The sequence below is a fragment of the Psammomys obesus genome, unplaced genomic scaffold, assembly GCF_907164565.1.
Source record: "Psammomys obesus unplaced genomic scaffold, mPsaObe1.curated_primary_1811, whole genome shotgun sequence".
In the NCBI taxonomy this organism is placed as follows: Eukaryota; Metazoa; Chordata; class Mammalia; order Rodentia; family Muridae; genus Psammomys; species Psammomys obesus.
In genome coordinates, this window is record NW_026596463.1 from 2,958,558 (window position 1) to 2,976,665 (window position 18,108).

At 36.9% G+C, this 18,108-nt stretch overlaps 1 protein-coding gene across 2 annotated transcripts in view; it reads left to right on the forward strand.

Moving 5' to 3' along the window:
* Cert1 (ceramide transporter 1) overlaps positions 1-18,108 on the forward strand; it is a 99,635-nt gene that overhangs the window by 63,774 nt on the left and 17,753 nt on the right. Inside the window, exons 7-11 of one of the 2 annotated variants that reach the window (XM_055598454.1) lie at positions 4,273-4,430; positions 6,781-6,873; positions 9,144-9,230; positions 11,159-11,239; positions 11,731-11,808. In XM_055598454.1, the coding sequence (XP_055454429.1) occupies positions 4,273-4,430; positions 6,781-6,873; positions 9,144-9,230; positions 11,159-11,239; positions 11,731-11,808 (497 nt within the window). The remainder of the gene's footprint in view (positions 1-4,272; positions 4,431-6,780; positions 6,874-9,143; positions 9,231-11,158; positions 11,240-11,730; positions 11,809-18,108) is intronic. The other variant, XM_055598453.1, reaches the window with a different exon arrangement.

Genomic DNA, 18,108 nt, shown 5'->3' on the forward strand with positions numbered 1-18,108 from the left:
AAGGACTAATTTGGGATGTTTCTTTGGGCTAAATTTTAGTGTCACAGCGAAAACATGCCGTAAAAGAAAAGGTGCCTTATGTGAATTTTGAAGTCATTAAAAGAAGCTTTAAAACAGCCTAACCATTCATCCCATTGTGTGTATATGCAATATGAGTATACTCATATACTCAGCTTGGCCCTTGCTTTCCTAAAAGAGAAAACAAAACTCCTGGTTACCTTTTATTTTAGCTGTTGAAGTGGAAGTTTCTAGATTCATGAATACTGGGCACAGCAAATGGTAACTATATTGTGCTATCAAGAAAATAGTTAATGGAGTTGGCAAGGTGGCCCCTGTCTTAGTTAGGGTTTCCATTGCTGCCATGAAACACCATGACCAAAAAGCAAGTTGGGGAGGAAAGGGTTTATTCAGCTTATACTTCCACTGTTCATCGATGAAGAAAGTCAGGACAGGAACTCAAACAGGGCAGGAATCTGGTGGCAAGAGCTAATGCAGAAGTCCTAGAGGGGTGCTGTGTACTGGCTCTCTTGCCTTGTTTTCTTACAGAGCCCAGCACCACCATCACTAATTAAGAAGATGCTTTAGAGGCCCGCCTATGGAGCTTTTTTTTTTTTTTTTTTAAATTGAAGCTCCCACTTCTCAGATGACTCTAGCTTATGTCATAAAACTGTCCAGCAAGCCTCCCTTGGTAAAGTCCTTGCTTCATAAGCATGAGGGTCTGTTTGATCCTCAGCACCCATCTAAAAGAGCGAGGCACAGCAGTTTGCACCTGTAATCCCAGCACCGAGGAGGCAAACAGAAGAATCTCTGTGGCATGTTGATTGCTCAGTCTAGCCAAAGCAGTGAGGCTAGGACAGAAAAAGACTAAGACAGCCAGCATTGAACCCTGGCCCCCACATGCACACATACATGTGCACCTGCACACATTACACACACAAACATATGTGCACACATAAAAAGAAATTAAGTAGAATTATATGTAGTGAGCTGTCACTGTACAAGAACTAGGAAAGCACACTCTTTGCATGAGAATTTACTTACTGAAAAATGAAACCTCACCCCATCCTCGTACCCTGTTCCCAGAACACCTATTTAACAAACATAACTTCCAGACATAAAATCAGAAGACAAGTCTGGGAGAACTGAACAGCCATGGAGAAAACACCTGTAAGTAGAGTTGCTGGGGATACTTGCACATCAGAAAGCTGACTTCATCAAATCACGCTTAATCCACTAGTTGAAAGACCTGCTTCTAGTGTCTAACCCATAAATGTGAACAGTCAGGTCTATATGCATGTCAAGAGAGGCTGCAACCTGAAAGACAGGTTGCACACATAAACTAGAGAAAGAATTTCAGACAAAGCAGGAAGCATATTAATGGCTTCAATAGGGAAACAAAAGTAATCCAAATTTGAGACTGCAGATGCTGTCACATCTACAAACAATTTTTTCTTGGTTTTTTTCTTTTTTTTTTTTTAATTTTTCTTTATTTTATGTGTATCAGTGTGAAGGTGTCAAATCTCTTAGAATTGGGGTTACAGACAGTTGTGAGCTGCCAAATGGGTGCTGGGAGTTGAACCCGGGTCATTTGGAAGAGCAGACAGTGCTCTTAACCACTGAGCCATCTCTTCAGCCCTACAAATTTTTATTATGATCTGTACAAATAAAATTTTAAGAGTTGGGAACTATAGCTCAAGGCAGAGCACTTGTATGCACAGGGCCCTGGACTTAAGCCCCAAATTGCAAAAAGAAGCGTTTTAAAGGAAAATTTACAAGTCTATTAGGAACTATTAGAATGGGGGCTGGAGAGATGGCTCAGCCGTTAAGAGCTGAGGTCCTTGAGTTCAGTTCCCAGCAACTACATGGTGCCTCATAACCATCTATAATGTGATCTAATGCCCTCTTCTGGCCTGCAGACATACATGGAGATAGAGCACTCATATACATTAAATAAATAAATATTTTTTAAAAAGAAATAATTATAAAAAAAACACTTTAAGAACTATAAATGTTACTAAGCATGTTTACAAGGTGTAAAACCAACATGTAAAATATCAGTTATATTTGTACTTGCTGTGAACAATCTAAAAATTACATGTGTATGAGCATGTACGTGTACGTGAGCAGACTACACTAAATACCAGAAGGCTGCACTGGATCTCATGGATCTAGACTTGCAGGCAGTTGTGGGTAATAAGAACTGAACGAACTCTGAGCCCCTGGAAGAACAGGAAGTTCTCTTAATTGATGAGCCATCTTTCTAGTTCTATGTATTATTTTTGAGACAAGGTTACTATATAGCCCTGTCTTTGTATTTAGCCATGGCTGGCCTGGAATTCACTGGTCCCAAATTCAAAGTAAGCCACATTCCTCTGCCTCCTAAGTACTGGAATTAAAGGGGTGTGTGTGTATGTGTACCTCCACAGCCAGCATGAACCTTACTTTTGTTTGTTTGAGAGATACAGGGCTTAGTTTTGTAGCCCAAACTGTCCCTGGACTCAGGAGGCCTTCCATTTTAGCCTCCTGAATGCTAGAATTACAGGCATGGGCCACTATGTCCTACACATGGATAAATGTTGAAAATGTGTTAAGTAGAGCTTTGTCACAGCACCGCTTTTATGTTTGCTATATGAAATGTCCAAGAAATATATTACAGAGGTAGAAAATAAGTTAGTAATTGCTCAGAGCCAACAAGCGCTTGGAGATACAGAACTATTCTAGTAGACTTGAGAACTATAGGAGAATTTGATTGTGCTGCTGGTTATACAGCTCTGAATATACTAAAAATAATTGAATTTTATGAGTGACTTTTTTGGGTGTGGGAAGTTAATCTCCATAAAGCCATGTTTTAAAACACTAAGTATGGCTAGAGACAAAGCTTAGTGCCAGACAACTTGCATTGCATATGCAAACCCCAAGTGATACCCAGCCAAAATAAATGAATATGGTTGTATTCCCCAGGATTTGAGTGATTTCCTGTACTCTTGCCTGGGTTTTGTAATTTAAGATTTCTAGTTGATATATATTTGTGTCACGAGTTCATTTCTTCTCATTGCTGAGTGATGTTCCCTTTTGCTTATCCATTGATGAATAGTTGGATTGTTTATGTTTAGGGGTATTATAAATAAAGCTACTTAAACATTTATACACAGGCCTTTATGGGCATATGTTTCATTTCTTAGGATTAAATGCCTGCACATACTATTTCAGAGTTATATGGTAAATGGACTTTCAACTTTTAAAGAGGTGCAGGTTAGCTCTTATGGTTTTAGTTTGCATTTCTTTAGGAACTAAGCATCTTCTTATGTGCTTATTATCTCTTCTTTATGGAAATATATTCACATCTTTTGTTCTCTTCTCCACCCACTTTTTTTTCCCCAGTTCTACACCCAGAGCTTTGTTTGTGGAGCTACTTTCCATTCATAGCTCTCAATCTTTAGGAGTTTGGGGGGATTTTAAATTGTTTAATTTGTTTGATTTTAAATGTTTAATATGTTTAATTTGTTCAATGTACAGTATTTTTAGGTTCCTTGATATACTATAGGTATAAGTCCATGACTATATATGCCATTCATTTCACCCTATTTGTGGTTCATTTGTGTGTGTGTGTGTGTGTGTGTGTGTGTGTGTGTGTGTGTGTGTGTTTGTTTGTTTTGAGGCAGGGTTTCTCTGTGTAGCCTTGGCTGTCCTGGACTAGACCATGCTGACCTGGAACTCACAAAGATCCACCTGCGTCTGTCTCAGGAGTACTAGGATTAAAGGCATCCACCACCACACCCGGCTTATTTTAGGATTTTTTAAGATCTCTCTTTTAATCCAATGGCTAATCATGAATTGAAATTGTAAAGGTAAGCATAATAGTGATTTAATGTGTGAATTGGTCCTGGAGTTAAATATTTTTAATTTCATTATTGCTTTGTTAAATTCCACAGTTTATTTTGTTAAGGTTTTGAAATTCTAGGTTTTCTAAAGTGTAAGGTATCTCAACATAATTAAATTCCCTCTAAGCACTGACCTATGAGAATGTTAGTATTACTCCTCCCACTTGATTTACATAGCACATCAGGTGAGTCTAGGAAATGGGACTTGAAAGTGTGTATGTTCCTGAAAGCTTTGCTCACAGCACCAAAGGGTTTTAATGATGGTCCACAGGAGGAAGGGTCTAGACCAAAACCTTGCTCTGACTTGCTAGTTTTATAAGTACTTGCTAATCTTAGCTATGGTGAAATCACTTCATTTGAATGATTCTCAGTGAATAACTTTCTTTTTCAGTATTTCCACATGTAACACCAAAAGGAATTAATGGTATAGATTTTAAAGGGGAAGCAATAACTTTTAAAGCAACTACTGCTGGAATCCTTGCTACACTTTCACATTGTATTGAATTAATGGTAAAACGGGAAGAAAGCTGGCAAAAAAGACATGATAAGGTAAGACTAATTTTTCTTCCTTTTAAAAATAGTCACATTTTAAGCTTCATGTGTTCATTGAAACTAAGCTAACTGAGGGAAGGACCTGTGGCTGGATAGAAGTATCAGTACTTTGCCATTTGATCAGAATCTTAAACTCATTACTTACAAGTAATTTATTCAGTTATACATTGTGCCTTCTTGATTATATTTTTAAAAAATTCTTTAAATATTATTTATGATTACTTGGTATAGAAGTAATGTAACATTTGGCATTATTGTCTTTTAGTATATAAAATCCAAGTCTTTATTTAAGTTATATGAGCTAACTCGAAAGTTAAACATTTCCTTGTTACATTCATTGCCATTCTGTTTTCCTTGGTCACTGTGATCTTATTTAACATATATTATATTGTTCAAATATTTGCCCTCTGCAACATTTTCCCACCTTTATTTAATCAGCAGCATTGATAATAATGTTATAATAGGAATATCTGGGTTTTAATGTTAGCTATGGCTCACTGAATTTGCTATTTAATAGGGAAACTTCTGTTTAAAATCCAATATTTGTAAAATAACCGAGTGCTAAAATTAGAAAACCTAGTTTTGGCTCAACACTGTTGTTTTTCAGAAGGAATAGAGTCAAGGATTTGTCCAGAGGTGCTGAGCAGCAAAGCCACAGCAGGTTGCTCTGTTCTGGTTATGTCCACTCTGGACCCTGGCCATGCCAGAGTCACACTCAACAGAAACTGTTACGACATGCAGCCTGCTTGCTGCTTCTGGTGGGAGCGGGTCTTTCAGTTTGACCAAGGCACTGAAAGAATCAGAAACAGCTGTTCTAATGCCACAGTGATGAAGGATTTCAGATAGCAATGTTAAAACAATCCTCATGTTGTAGAACACAAGAGAGCTGTGAGCCATAGACTAGGAGTGTGCACACATGTTCTAAGACTTCCAGTGGATGTAAAATCACAGATAGTATCAAACTCTTCATGCAATATTTTTTTTTCCTACAGATTCATACCTATGATAAAGTTTAAATTAGACACAGTGATGGAAGTCAGTATTGATAATTCATGGAAAGTTGGTTGTCAGTAAATGTGGCCTTTATCCCACCAAAGGCAAGCAGATCTCTGTGAGTTCAAGGCCAGCCAGGGCTACACAGAGAAATTCTGTCTCAAAAAACCAAAGCAAAACAGAAAGAGAGAGAGGGGAAGGAAGGAAGAAAAAAGAGAGAGAGAAAGAAATCTTTTTTTAAAAAAATTGAGTTCTGTAGGCCTCTTGTATTCTTACAGGCCTCTCCTTTAAGTTGGGGAAATTTTCTTCAATGATTTTGTTGACAGCAGAAGTGGGAGAAAACAGGGAACAGGACAGGAGCCTACCACAGAGGGCCTCTGAAAGACTCTACCCAGCAGGGTATCAAGGCAAATGCTGAGACTCAGAGCCAAACTTTTTGTAGAGTGCAGGGAATCTTTTGAAAGAAGGGGGAAATAGAAAGACCTAGAAGGAACAGGAGAGCAACAGAACCAAAAAATCTGGGCCTAGGGGTCATTTCTGAGAATGATACTCCAACCAAGGACCATTCATGGAGATAACCAAGAACCCCTGCACAGAAGTAGCCCATGGCAACTCAGTGTCCAAGAGGATTCCCCAATAGTAGGAACAGTGACTGTCTGTTACATGAACTCATGGTCTGGCTTTTTGATCACCTCCCCCTAATGGGGGAGCAGCCTTACCAGGCCACAGAGGAAGGCAGAGAAGCCAGTCCTGATGAGACCTGATAGACTAGGGTCAGATGGAAGGGGAGGAGGACCTGCCCTATCATTGGACTGGGGGAAGGGCATAGGAAAAGAGGAGGGAGGGAGGGTAGAATTGGGAAGGGATGGGGGAGGGGCCTATAGCTGGGATACAAAGTGAATAAACTGTAATTAACAAAAAGAAAAATTAAATTAAAAAATGGGTTTTTTGATTCCTGATATTTAATACTTGCTGTTTCTTTTTCTTTCTGTACAGCAATAAATAATGGTATTTATGTTGCAGGTGAAGGACAGGATTCTGTATCTGGCATTTCTCGGGTGTTGATTTTAAGTGTATACATGGGCGATTACACTAACTTTTTCTTAATCACTTCAGTACTTACCTTACACAAATGGGATCTTAGCAACGATTTAGACTCTAGCTTCTGTATAATGTGTATCTCACAGAAAAGCATTTCCTAGACAAAGTAACATTTATCTTTATTCACAGGAGTAATTTTTTTGGTCAGATTATGTGATTTCACATAAATTGGCCTAAAAGTCTTGTTATGGTTATTAAAATGCTCATTTCAACTGATGAATCAGTCTTTCTCTTCCTCCCCATACCTGTTTAGGATTCAGAGAAGAGGAGACGATTAGAGGATGCATATAAGAATGCAATGGAAGAACTTAAGAAGAAACCCCGTTTTGGAGGGCCAGATTATGAAGTATGGACTTAGATCTGGGTGCCACATCTATCGCAGAAATGAACTTTAATACTTTTATAACCTTTAAATGGCCTATATATGGAGTTTGTTTCTCAGGGTTAACTTGATAGACCTATATAAAATGCCAAGGTTTTCCTAGAAAAGATTCTTTTACCATCTACAAAGGTTGATACATGTTTTTAAAGGCCTAAGTATTTTCAAAATCTTGTTGAGCCAGACATGGTTACAGGATTATATGCCTGTAATCCCAGCACCAGGCATGAGGCTGAGTAACAAGACTCACCATGAGCTATGAAACTAGAAAGTTTGTTTCAAAAATCCTTACTGGTTACTCATTTGCCACATAAAAGTTTAAGCTTCCTTAAAACAAATCTTTCCTTTGATAGACTTAGCAAATAATTTGTATACTTAATGGTTTATTCTAAATATATTTAAGGCATTCTGAATTTTTGTTTTTGTTTTGTATGTTGTTTTGATACAGTGTGTGCTGTAGTCTAGGCTGGCCTTGAACTTCTGATTCCCCTGTCTCCACTTCTTTCTCTGCTTCTTCAGTTACAGAGATCCTCTGCCTCTTGGATTACTGCTGTATACCATCATACCAGAGCATTTGAATTTTTAAAAATATGATAGAATACAGGAATCTGTGTTTTATTCAAGTGTCATTTGTTGAATAGTATTTTTAATATTTAAAGATTTGTATCATTGTATTTTTTTGTACATAGGGCTGTTTTGACCACATACATGCATGTGCTCATGAATGTGCCCAGTGCCCATGAGTTCTTATGAGAGCATCAGATCCTCTGAAACTGGAGTTTCAGTTGATTGTGAGCCACAGTGTATTCGCTGGCAAAACTGAGCCTGGAACTTCTGTAAGATCAGCATGTGGACTTAGCTAGTGAGCCATCTCTCCAACCCTCATTTGTTGACTGTTCTTACTCCACCTATTTAAAGTACACCATCCTCTTTTTTTTCTTGATGAAAAGTAATGGACCAGGCTTGGCAACTTGTAATCCTAGTTCGGGGAAGTTAGTAGCAGGAAGACCAGGAGTTCCACGCCAAGTTGGGCTGCATGAGACTCTGTCAAATAATTTATGTTCAGAATGGAAGTGTAATCTATATTTTTAAAATCCCTGTGAATTTTAATGTTAAACTGTACAGGTCTTAGCAAAGGGATATAATTCATTGGTAGAATGTACACTTATCATGTGCCAGATCCCAAGTTCAAGTCTCAGCATTATAAAAGCAAAACAAAATTAAGAAAATATAAAGCTCTCAAGTAAACTCTTATCTATGTTTATACTTTTCTTCATCCCTTTGAAGTTTAAGCTCTTTTTTCTTGTCAGGTGTGTGTGTGTGTGTGTGTGTGTGTGTGTGTGTGTGTGTGTGTGTGTAGACAGTTGTGGCCAGAGATTGGCATCGTCCATCTCTACCTTAAGTTTTTTAGACAGAGCTTCTCAGTGAACCCAGAGCTCACTGTTTTGTCTAGACTGGCTGGCCAGCAAGGCCCCTGAGATCTACCTGTGTAGCATCTCTGTTCTCTAATTCTGGGTTTCCAGCCATGTGCCTCTGACTTGGGCTTTTACATGGTGCTGAGGATCTGAGCCCAGGTTCCCATGCATGCCTTACTCACTGAGCCATCCTCCCAACCTCCTTTCTACAATTTCAATTATCTTGTTCATTATTTACTTAATTATGAACATGAATATGGCCCAGTGTATCTTTATGGGTAATAAATTTTCAATTTTAAGTAATTTGTATGCTATAAACTGTGATTATTATTTCTTTCTACCCTTATAAAATTGAAGTTCTTAGCTCACAGAGAAGTAGAAAGCAGGCTGAATTAGGACATATCAATATCCCTGCTATAGACCTTTGCTGTGAAAGAGTATTAGCCAGTTTATAGTAAACGTACCTGATACTGGAATCCATAATTCCAGTACTCAGGAAGCTGAGACAGGGTATGGCTGCCAAGTATGGGCAAGTGAGCATTAGGACAGTGTAGAGTGCAAAGTGAGGCCCTGTTTCACAAAAACATAGCAATGAGCTGTTTAGTTGTAATACTCAGGATTTTTCAGAGTGTGCTACTACTCTGATGATAATATGCTAGTATACTTCCTAGTCCCAAAAATATATGCTCAACAAATGTGGATTCAGTCAGTTTTCAGCTTTCTCTTCTCAGAGGTAATACCAAAATTGTCAGTGTTTTCTTTTATATTAATAAGTGAAAAAAATTTTAAATAAGTAAAATTTGTTTCCTGTCTGTTATCTAGGAAGGTCCAAACAGTCTGATTAATGAGGAAGAGTTCTTTGATGCTGTTGAAGCTGCTCTTGACAGACAAGATAAAATAGAGGAACAGGTACATCTACTCACATTCCAAACATGTTCATTTTAACACCACAGGTATTCCTTGAAGTGTATTTATAGATTTAGAAAAGTGATTGTAACCAAAATATTGACTGTCATAACTGTTAAGCCAGTTTCTTTATATTTTAATTTCCAAATAAAAAGACCAATAATTATTGAAAAGTATATATGCTTACTATGAACCTAAATGGAAATGTTCTGCCTATTACTCTTAAAACATTCTGATATAAAAAAGGGGGGGGTGTTTTCTTAAGTACCCACTGAATTGACAGATCTCAGAGGCTTTGTTTTTAGCATTGATATCACCCAACTTTTATTATTAGCTCATTTATTGCTTTACAGCCTTCGCCTTCAGTTCCCCTCATCCTTACTTTGCTGAGTCTTTTACTGTCATCACTGTAGCTGCAGCATTTATACCCAGATCCTTTCATGGAAATTGACTGAAAGAATTGTTTAAATATTGAATTCCAATTTCAAGATTAGTTTGATTCCTGGCTTTAATTCTATTAGAGTACAGTTACCATGTTTACCACCAGATGGTACTAAAAGATGAGTTTTGCTCACCTCTCCTTGAGACCCTCTCTCCAAGGTGTACTGTGTATGGTGGATGCTGCCTCCTAGGGCAAGTGTAACTAACCTGGATGGGGAGTGTCCTTTGTCTGTTATTTTCATACTACAGATTTACTTACATTATGTCAGTTTGCTAGGCTAAGTCGCCAGAAGTAACTCCTCGGTGCTCAGTAGCCTCTCTGCTTTTCATATTCTTTATATTTTTAAGTCAGTGATTTAAAAGTTCATGCCAGGTTAATTTGTAAAGTTTATTGCTTGTTTATCTTTTACACTGCATTCAGTTAAGAGTGGGAACTTCTGATTCCCAATTAATCTGTGCTTTGGGGAGCCTAAAGTGATTCTTAGAAGTACACCCTGAAGTAGCATAATTTTGTTGTTATTGTTGTTGTTCATTTGTTTTCTAGGATATGTTCATGTGGGAACAATAGTGAACTCATTATAGGCAGTCTTTTTCTTTATTTTTGTATTTTTGTGAATAGACCAAGTTAGAAATGGTGTGAGAATACTATAAAGTATGAAGCATCAGTGGTGCCTAAGATCAACTGCACAGGTTCAAACCATTTCCCTCTCCATTCTCAGAGTGTGATCTTTAGCATTTCACAACAGCCACTACAAAGTTACTCTCCAATTGACAACCTCATCACACATTTTATAGTTTAAATTATTTGTAAACAAAGTAAAAGATACATTAAATGAATTAGTGATCAACAAGTGAGATATTAACACTATTCAGACAGCACCAAATAGAGATTACCAGCTATCTTTTGTGTAGTTAAAAGATGACTGCAAACAAACACAGCAGTATATTATTTTCAATAAATATTTATTTGAATGTGTAAGAAAAAAATCATTTAAAGTGAAGGAGAGTAAGTCAAGTGTCAGGTTAACCGGTGTGAGATGCTGAGATGCAGACTGCCTCCATGGAAAGGAGATAAGAGCACACACATGAAATGATCTTAAGAACCCAGAAGGGAAGTGAACAGTGATATTGGTCTGTGGACCAGACCTGCTGGTCCTGGATGCAAGTAGAATACTGGAGGTGGTTTTGACAAAGAGATTTGGCAGTAATATTACCCTTGATTGACTGATACTGTACAAGGAGTGGGTGAGAAGGCTTTGGCTAGGAACAGTATGAAAGAGGGCACCCTTGATCCTTGGAGAGCACAGAGTGTTTGGGGTCTCTGATTAAGTGTCAGGGTTGAGCAAAGGTGTGTCTGTAGAGTAGCTTCCTAATTCAGATAGTTGTTGCTAATATGTTTACTAATAAAATGTTAGTTTCAGGTTATGATAGCCATTTGTAGGTTGCAAAATATACTTTAGACGCATCTCATGTTAACATGTTTTTCTTAGTCACAGAGCGAAAAGGTCAGGTTACACTGGCCACCTGGAGATGCCTTTTCTTCTGTTGGGACTCATAGATTTGTACAAAAGGTAAGCAAAAGGACTTAACTGAAAGAATTCCTGCCTTCCTCATTGTTTATGGGACTGTCCTGTAGTATGAATTTTCCTTCTGCTCATGAATTTAAGTAGTAAGGGTCTTTTGTACTGTTATATTCCGTATTCATTCTCCAAAACAACTTATAAACCATGTTCTGAACATACGTCTTTTGTTTTTTATTTAAGATGAAGTGGAGGGATGAGGATAGGAAGTGGTTAGTGGGAATAGTTACTACAGTATAGCAGTAAGATGGCTTCCTTCTCTGCGCTTAAATACTTTGTAATTTTGGAAATAATTCATTCTTTTTGGGATGCGTTTGGAGCATAATACATAATAGGTGCGTGAAGTCAGCACTTGCTGCTGTGCCTGTTTCATATAGGGCTTTGTTTTCTCCTTCTTTATCTTGTGTTTGCAAGTTGGTACTGAATGCTCTGTTGTGCCTTTGTTCTGATTACTTGGTTTTTTCTTTGTCTGTCTCTGGTAGCCCTATAGTCGCTCTTCCTCCATGTCTTCCATTGATCTAGTCAGTGCCTCTGACGATGTTCACAGATTCAGCTCCCAGGTACTGTATGAATATATAGAGTGGACTTGAGTCTTTTTTGCTGTATTTCCGTCTGCTTTCCCAGTTCTTGGCAGTCACTGATTGGGCCACTTGTTTTGGTTTTTAATATTAAGTAGTCACAACATTAAAAAGGCTGTTCTTATCTACTAAATAATTCTCCTTTGTCAGCTTTGCATGTGCTCTTTATTTTGTATTCTCTACTATGAATAGCTTGGAATTTTAGCTGAAGAAAGGTAGTACTTTCAATTTTTCAATTAACTTAAAATATATATTAAAATAAAATCTGGTTTTTCATTCAGCATGTAGTGGCTTTATTTCTCCAGTTTCAACAGCCCAAATGGACGTGGATTATAATATATGCTATATCATAAAAGTGGATTTTAACCATTTCACTTTTTATCTAATTTTAAATGTCTCCCAGTAATGCTCAGCAAAGAAATAACTTTAACTCATATTTGTCTAATTACTGTTATGATACTAAAATTCGTTGAGCAGACTATATTTTCTTTATTCAAATTGCCTGTAACTAGTTTAGGTTAATATCCCTGTATATCTGCTAAATCTAAAGAAGTTGATTCTAAGTTTATTTTTCATCAAGTGAGGGCTTGGGAATTTAAGACAGTAAACTAAGATTAGTTTGCAAAATAAGATTAGTTTGCCAGAGACTTTTGTTTTAGTGTTAACATTTTTAAAACACTTTTTTCCCCCTTTTTCATAATGCTGGCATCAAGCATAACCTTAAGATGTTAGGCATTCTCTGTGCCACTAAGCTACATTTCCAGGCCTTAAAATTTGTAAGATTTTAAATTTTCAACTCTTTGCCATTCAGTTTTGTATTTTTATGGTGGTTGCTTTTTTTTTTTTTTTTTTTCTTTGACTACATTATGTTGCGAACCTGGGCTGTGCAGACATGGTGTTTGGGTTTAAATCCTAGTTGACTGTGTCATTTGAGTAGGGTGAGTGGCTTCTCTGTATATGGCTTCTGTTATTTAGCTAGAGTCTGGGAACATAGTAAAGCTCGAGTGCCTGACCTTTACTGCTATTATAGTAGCATAACTGAATTGAGCTAATCAGACTTACTGGATCATCTTTTCCTCACTTTATTCTGATAAAACTTTCTAAAAGTCATGACTTAAAACATCTCAATTACATTACATATACAAGTTAAATCTACATTCATTTTTAATGCAGTAGAGGAAAAAGAGAAGTACATATTTACTGATTTTTTTATGACTTTTTGTGATATTTTGAAAATCTTTGAGAAAATATCACTTCTTGATCAGAAATCACCTATAACTATCGATGTTATTATATCTTTATTTTTGCATGCCTTTTAAAAAGTATGTATTCAACATGAGTAAGTAACAAAAGTAGATTAGTACCAGGGACTTTGGTTTATTCTGCTAAGCTCTGTATTTCTTTAGAACATTAATTTTAGAGATGGTGAGATAGCCAGTTGCTGAAGTGCTTCGGCACAAATATGAGGGCCTGTGTCCACTCTTGACATTCCACATAAAAAGGCCGTGTGGTGGCATGCTTTCAGGACTCCCAATTCTGTGAGCATAATAGAGCTCACTGGCCAGCTCTTTATGGCAAAGTTTAAGATCATGAGAGGCCCTATCTCACAAAAAATAAAAACAAAAAAATAAAAGGTGGCTAGGGCCTGAGCACAGTGCATGAGGTTTTTCTTCTGGTCTCCATAGCATTTACACACATACACTCACACAGAAAAATAAAGTCATGGACTGACTGAAATTGCCTATTACTGACATGTTTGGATATGTAGGCATTAATCAAAGCAAATGGCCTAAGAGCATGGAGAAATTAGGATGTTAAGAATCTTGTCTTCGGAACTCAAGCCTGAGCCCTAGCTATAGAGCCAGGCAATCACTGAAAGCCTTTAAGTGTGCAAACATATTTTTGTGTTTGTCAAATTTTAGTAACATATATATATATATATATATATATATATATATATATATATATATATAAAGAGAAATAAAATTTTTGGTAGTTTTTTTTTGCTAATATATGGTGCTTTATGATTAATCAGGTCTTGTTTCAACGTTTGATTGTGTAGTTCTTTGTATAACAAAAGAAGAAAACTTAATTGAAATTTTGAAGTATTTCTTGTCTTTGTGTTTGTTTTCATTAGGAAATGTGGGCTCTAGAAATTAAACTGTAGCTCATCTTCTCCAGCATCTTTAGAATAAAGAATTCCATATTCATAAGATTGCTGACCTTGAACAATGTTATGTATCTTTTCTTCCATAGCAAGGAGTCTGGCAAAAAAAAAAAAAAAAAAAAAGGACAAAGGACCTATAGTTAATATGAGCTGAGAGTGTTGTCTAGCAGTTCCACTCAATATAAAATCACACTAGTGACTAAATTTGTACCTTTTACAGTTTTGCATGCTGAATAGACTGAAGTCTATTCAGGGTAAGTTGGGCTAGTTATGAACATTTGAAACATGTTTTGTTACATTGCCTTATATAACACATTTCCATGGACACTAAGGAATTCTGAAAATATTTGGTAGCCAGTCTTCTTTTTATAATTAACTGAAAAAAAATGAGTCAGTTTGTGATCACTGTGAGTTTGTCAAGGCCGGGTGGTCGGTTAGTGAAAGAACACTAGCATACCATGCAGAAAGCCAAAGCCCTGGTTAGGCCCCAGCACCAGCCATCAAAACAAATACTGCAAAACACTGCTGAAGCTGAGTGCTTTGGTCAGTTCCTATTCTTTAAATGCCCATACTGGGCAAGCAAGATGGCTTTAGTGGGTAGAAGCTTATTGTGCAAACCAAAGAATCTGAGTATGACCCCCAGACCCACTATGGAAAGAGATCAAAGTTTTCTTTTGATCTGTGCACATGTATTGGCACAAGCATAAAACACACAAAATGATAATAACACTACTAGTAGTAGTAATTTTTAATTAAAAAAATACATTTAAATAATAAATCACTATTGATATTCTTTTAAATTTTTGTGGTCACAGTACAGCTTGAGGGATTTTTTTTTCTCCTTCCACCATATGGGTCCTAGGGATTAAATCTCAGGTCATCTGGCTTAGTAGCAAGTGCTTATACCAAGCTGAACTATCTCTCCAGCCTCATTATTAATGGGCTTATGTTTGACATATTTATGTGAATAAAAAGCTAGGTATGGGGGGCTGAAGAGATGGCTCAGAGGTTAAGAACACTGGCTGTTCTTCCAGAGGTCCTGAGTTCAATTACCAGCAACCATATGGTGGCTCACAACCATCTATAATGAGATCTGGTGCCCACTTTAGTCCTGCAGGCATACAAGCAGACAAAAACACTGTATAAATGATAAATACATTAAAAAAAAAAAAAAAAAACTAGTTCTGGTGGAACATGCCTCTGTTACGAGCTTCTTTAAAGACCAAGGCAGAATAGCCACATGAGCTAAAGTGTTTGAGGCCAACGTAGATAACTTAGCAAGCCCACATTTAAGAAAAGAGACCAAACAACAAAAACCTTGGCTAGGGCCTATCAGTGGTTATATGTGCTGTGGGTTCAATCTCCGGGGCCAAAAAATAGAAAATAAAAGCAGCAGCCTTCAGAGATGGCACAGTTAGGAAAGCCTGCCTTACAAACAAGAGGACCTAAGTTTGGGGTCCCAGCACCTGTGTGAAAAAATTGCGTGGATGTTGTATCTCCACCAATGTGGATAAGCTAAGACAGAAGGATTCCTGAAGCTTGATGGCTTAGCCATGTCTGAACTCTTAATATGCAGAGCTGTAAATGAACACAAAAATGTCAGCCTCTGAACTCCACATACATGTATATGCATAAACACACAGACAGACACACACATATACTCCACAACCACACGCAAAAGCAGGCATATGTTGATAAATACACACCTTAGTTATTATCTTTTTGCTACCAAAGTAGTTAATCCAGTAAATATTTTATAACTTTTTAAGTATACTTCATAGGTTCACTCCCCAGCAATAAATATAGGTTCACACACACATACACACAAACAGACACACACGTATGTATGTATGTATGAATGTATGTATGTGTTGTATATTTATATATACGTATATGTATGTGTATGTATATAAATACATATATGGATATGGGCATATTGTGTTTGCCTACCCAACCTAATATTGAACATTTTTCTCATTATTGTTGTTACAGTGAGCATCCTTGGAATAGTTTCCTTATATAAATTTTTGCTTACTTATGGAAATGGTTGTTTTACATGTATTCCTAGAAATAAAATTGTTGGGAAAAGGCCATGAAAATGTCAAAGTTGTATTTATTCTTATTGAAGAATGGTCATCAGGAAAATTGGGCCAGTTTATACTTCAGGCTAGTTTTGTTTTGGGTTTTTTAGTTTAGTTTAGTTTGTTTTGTTTTTTCTATGCTGACACTAAATATTTCACCTAATTTTTGCCAGTCTTATAGGCCACATGTGTTATGCTTCTGGCCATCTGTATTTCTTCAGTGAATCAGTTATTAAGGCCATTGGCCATCTTCTTTTGGGTAGCAGTGCTCTGTGAATTTACTAATCTTCTATTCAATAAGCCCCTCTATGAAGTGACTCTGTAACAGTAAGCATAACTGTTTCCCCTGACATGAGGAAGAAGAAGAACAGAACCATGTTTGAGCTCTTCTAGATTTTTGTTTGTACCACCAAAGGACAGTTTTCTCTTTAGAATTCTGTCTTAGTGGTTTCAGGAAACCCCGAATTTAGTAGTATCCTAATGTGGACCTATATTAGATGATTTGGATGTGAGATGGGAAGAAGAAAGGTTGGAATTGGAGCACTGCGCCTTCATGCCCTACCTGTATTATATATCTAGTCCTTCATAGTTCATCGGTAGCGTGCCATGTGGGTAGATTTATTTCCACTCTACATAAAGAGTCAAGTGAGTGGCTTCTAATTTATACTTACCTAATTAAAACTTGGAGCCAGTGAGATGGTTCAGCCAACAAGCCTGCTACCCTGAGCTGCCATCCACATAGTGAAAGGAGAAATGGACTCCCACAGGTCATCCTCTGACTTCAGTTATTCCCCTTAAACATACAATATAAATAAGACTTCTAATGTGATAAAATAACTTGATCTCTAAAACATAAATAATGCAACTACAAAAATACTTGAGGGGAGGTGATAGTATTTATTACTAGTAACACTATTTCCCAAAATATCAAAGTTTGATCCTGACAAAATGGCTTTGTCTTGCCATCAAACTTAATTGACCCTAGATCATCGCGTCTTTTTGACAGGAAATATATGCGCAGTAAAATGGACAGATTATTAAGTCAGATCTGAAGTGTCAGTGGCCACAGGAACCTAAGCCACTGCTTCTTGGTCATATTGACTACTTTATTTCATTGCAGTGAGCAGAAAATGTATTTTAATGAAAGTTTACTTGCAGTACCTGTTTAACTTGTGTTATTATTACCTCAAGGAACACACAGTGAATAGAAGATTCTGTGAGAATAGCTGTAAAACTTTAGTACTCCAGTTTGAGTTCCTGGAAGAATGGTCTTCTTTAGCCAAAATAAAACAAGATTTTAAACTGTCTGAAGATAGTGTTAACTTTAAGTGCAATTTTCTTTTTTAAAATTTTGTTATAGGAATATTTTTTAAATCTAGAGAGATATACTATTCGGCTTAATTTCTGTATGTTAAAATTACGCTCTCCCTATCAGATTATACTTGTTAAATATGGTTTTCTTTGTAGAAAAATACAAATCAAAATATTTGCAAACATTTGAAATACCTACTTCAGAAATAATCTATGGGAAAAACACAACTACTTGCACACGTTATGATAGAATAGCTATGAATGTCACTGAAAGTATTAAACTGAATTCTTCATCCTCACTCCAATAAAATACGCTTTGCATTTCTGTTTCACTTGTAAGCCTTGGGAAGTAGGGTTCTTTCTGCCTCTAAACCTATAATAAACACCTGAGTTCTTAACCTCCAATCTTGCCTCAAGTCTTATTTTCAGTGTAAACATCTCAAAAAAGGTGAAAGGTTTCTGTAGTGACAGGCCTGCAAAACAAGGCAACACTACAGAGGTGGCTTTCTGTTTTGTTCTTAGTGGCATGTCCTACCCAAGTGGGAATCGCATGCCTGGTGTAGACTTGTAACTGGGAATTCTGCTTTAGCCACCCAGACTCATTCACCGCAGATTTCAGTGTTAAGAGGCACACAGCTTTCTCTACTCAGCACCTAGAGTTGTTCTTTGCTTTTTCTTTCTTTCTTTCTTTCTTTCTTTCTTTCTTTCTTTCTTTCTTTCTTT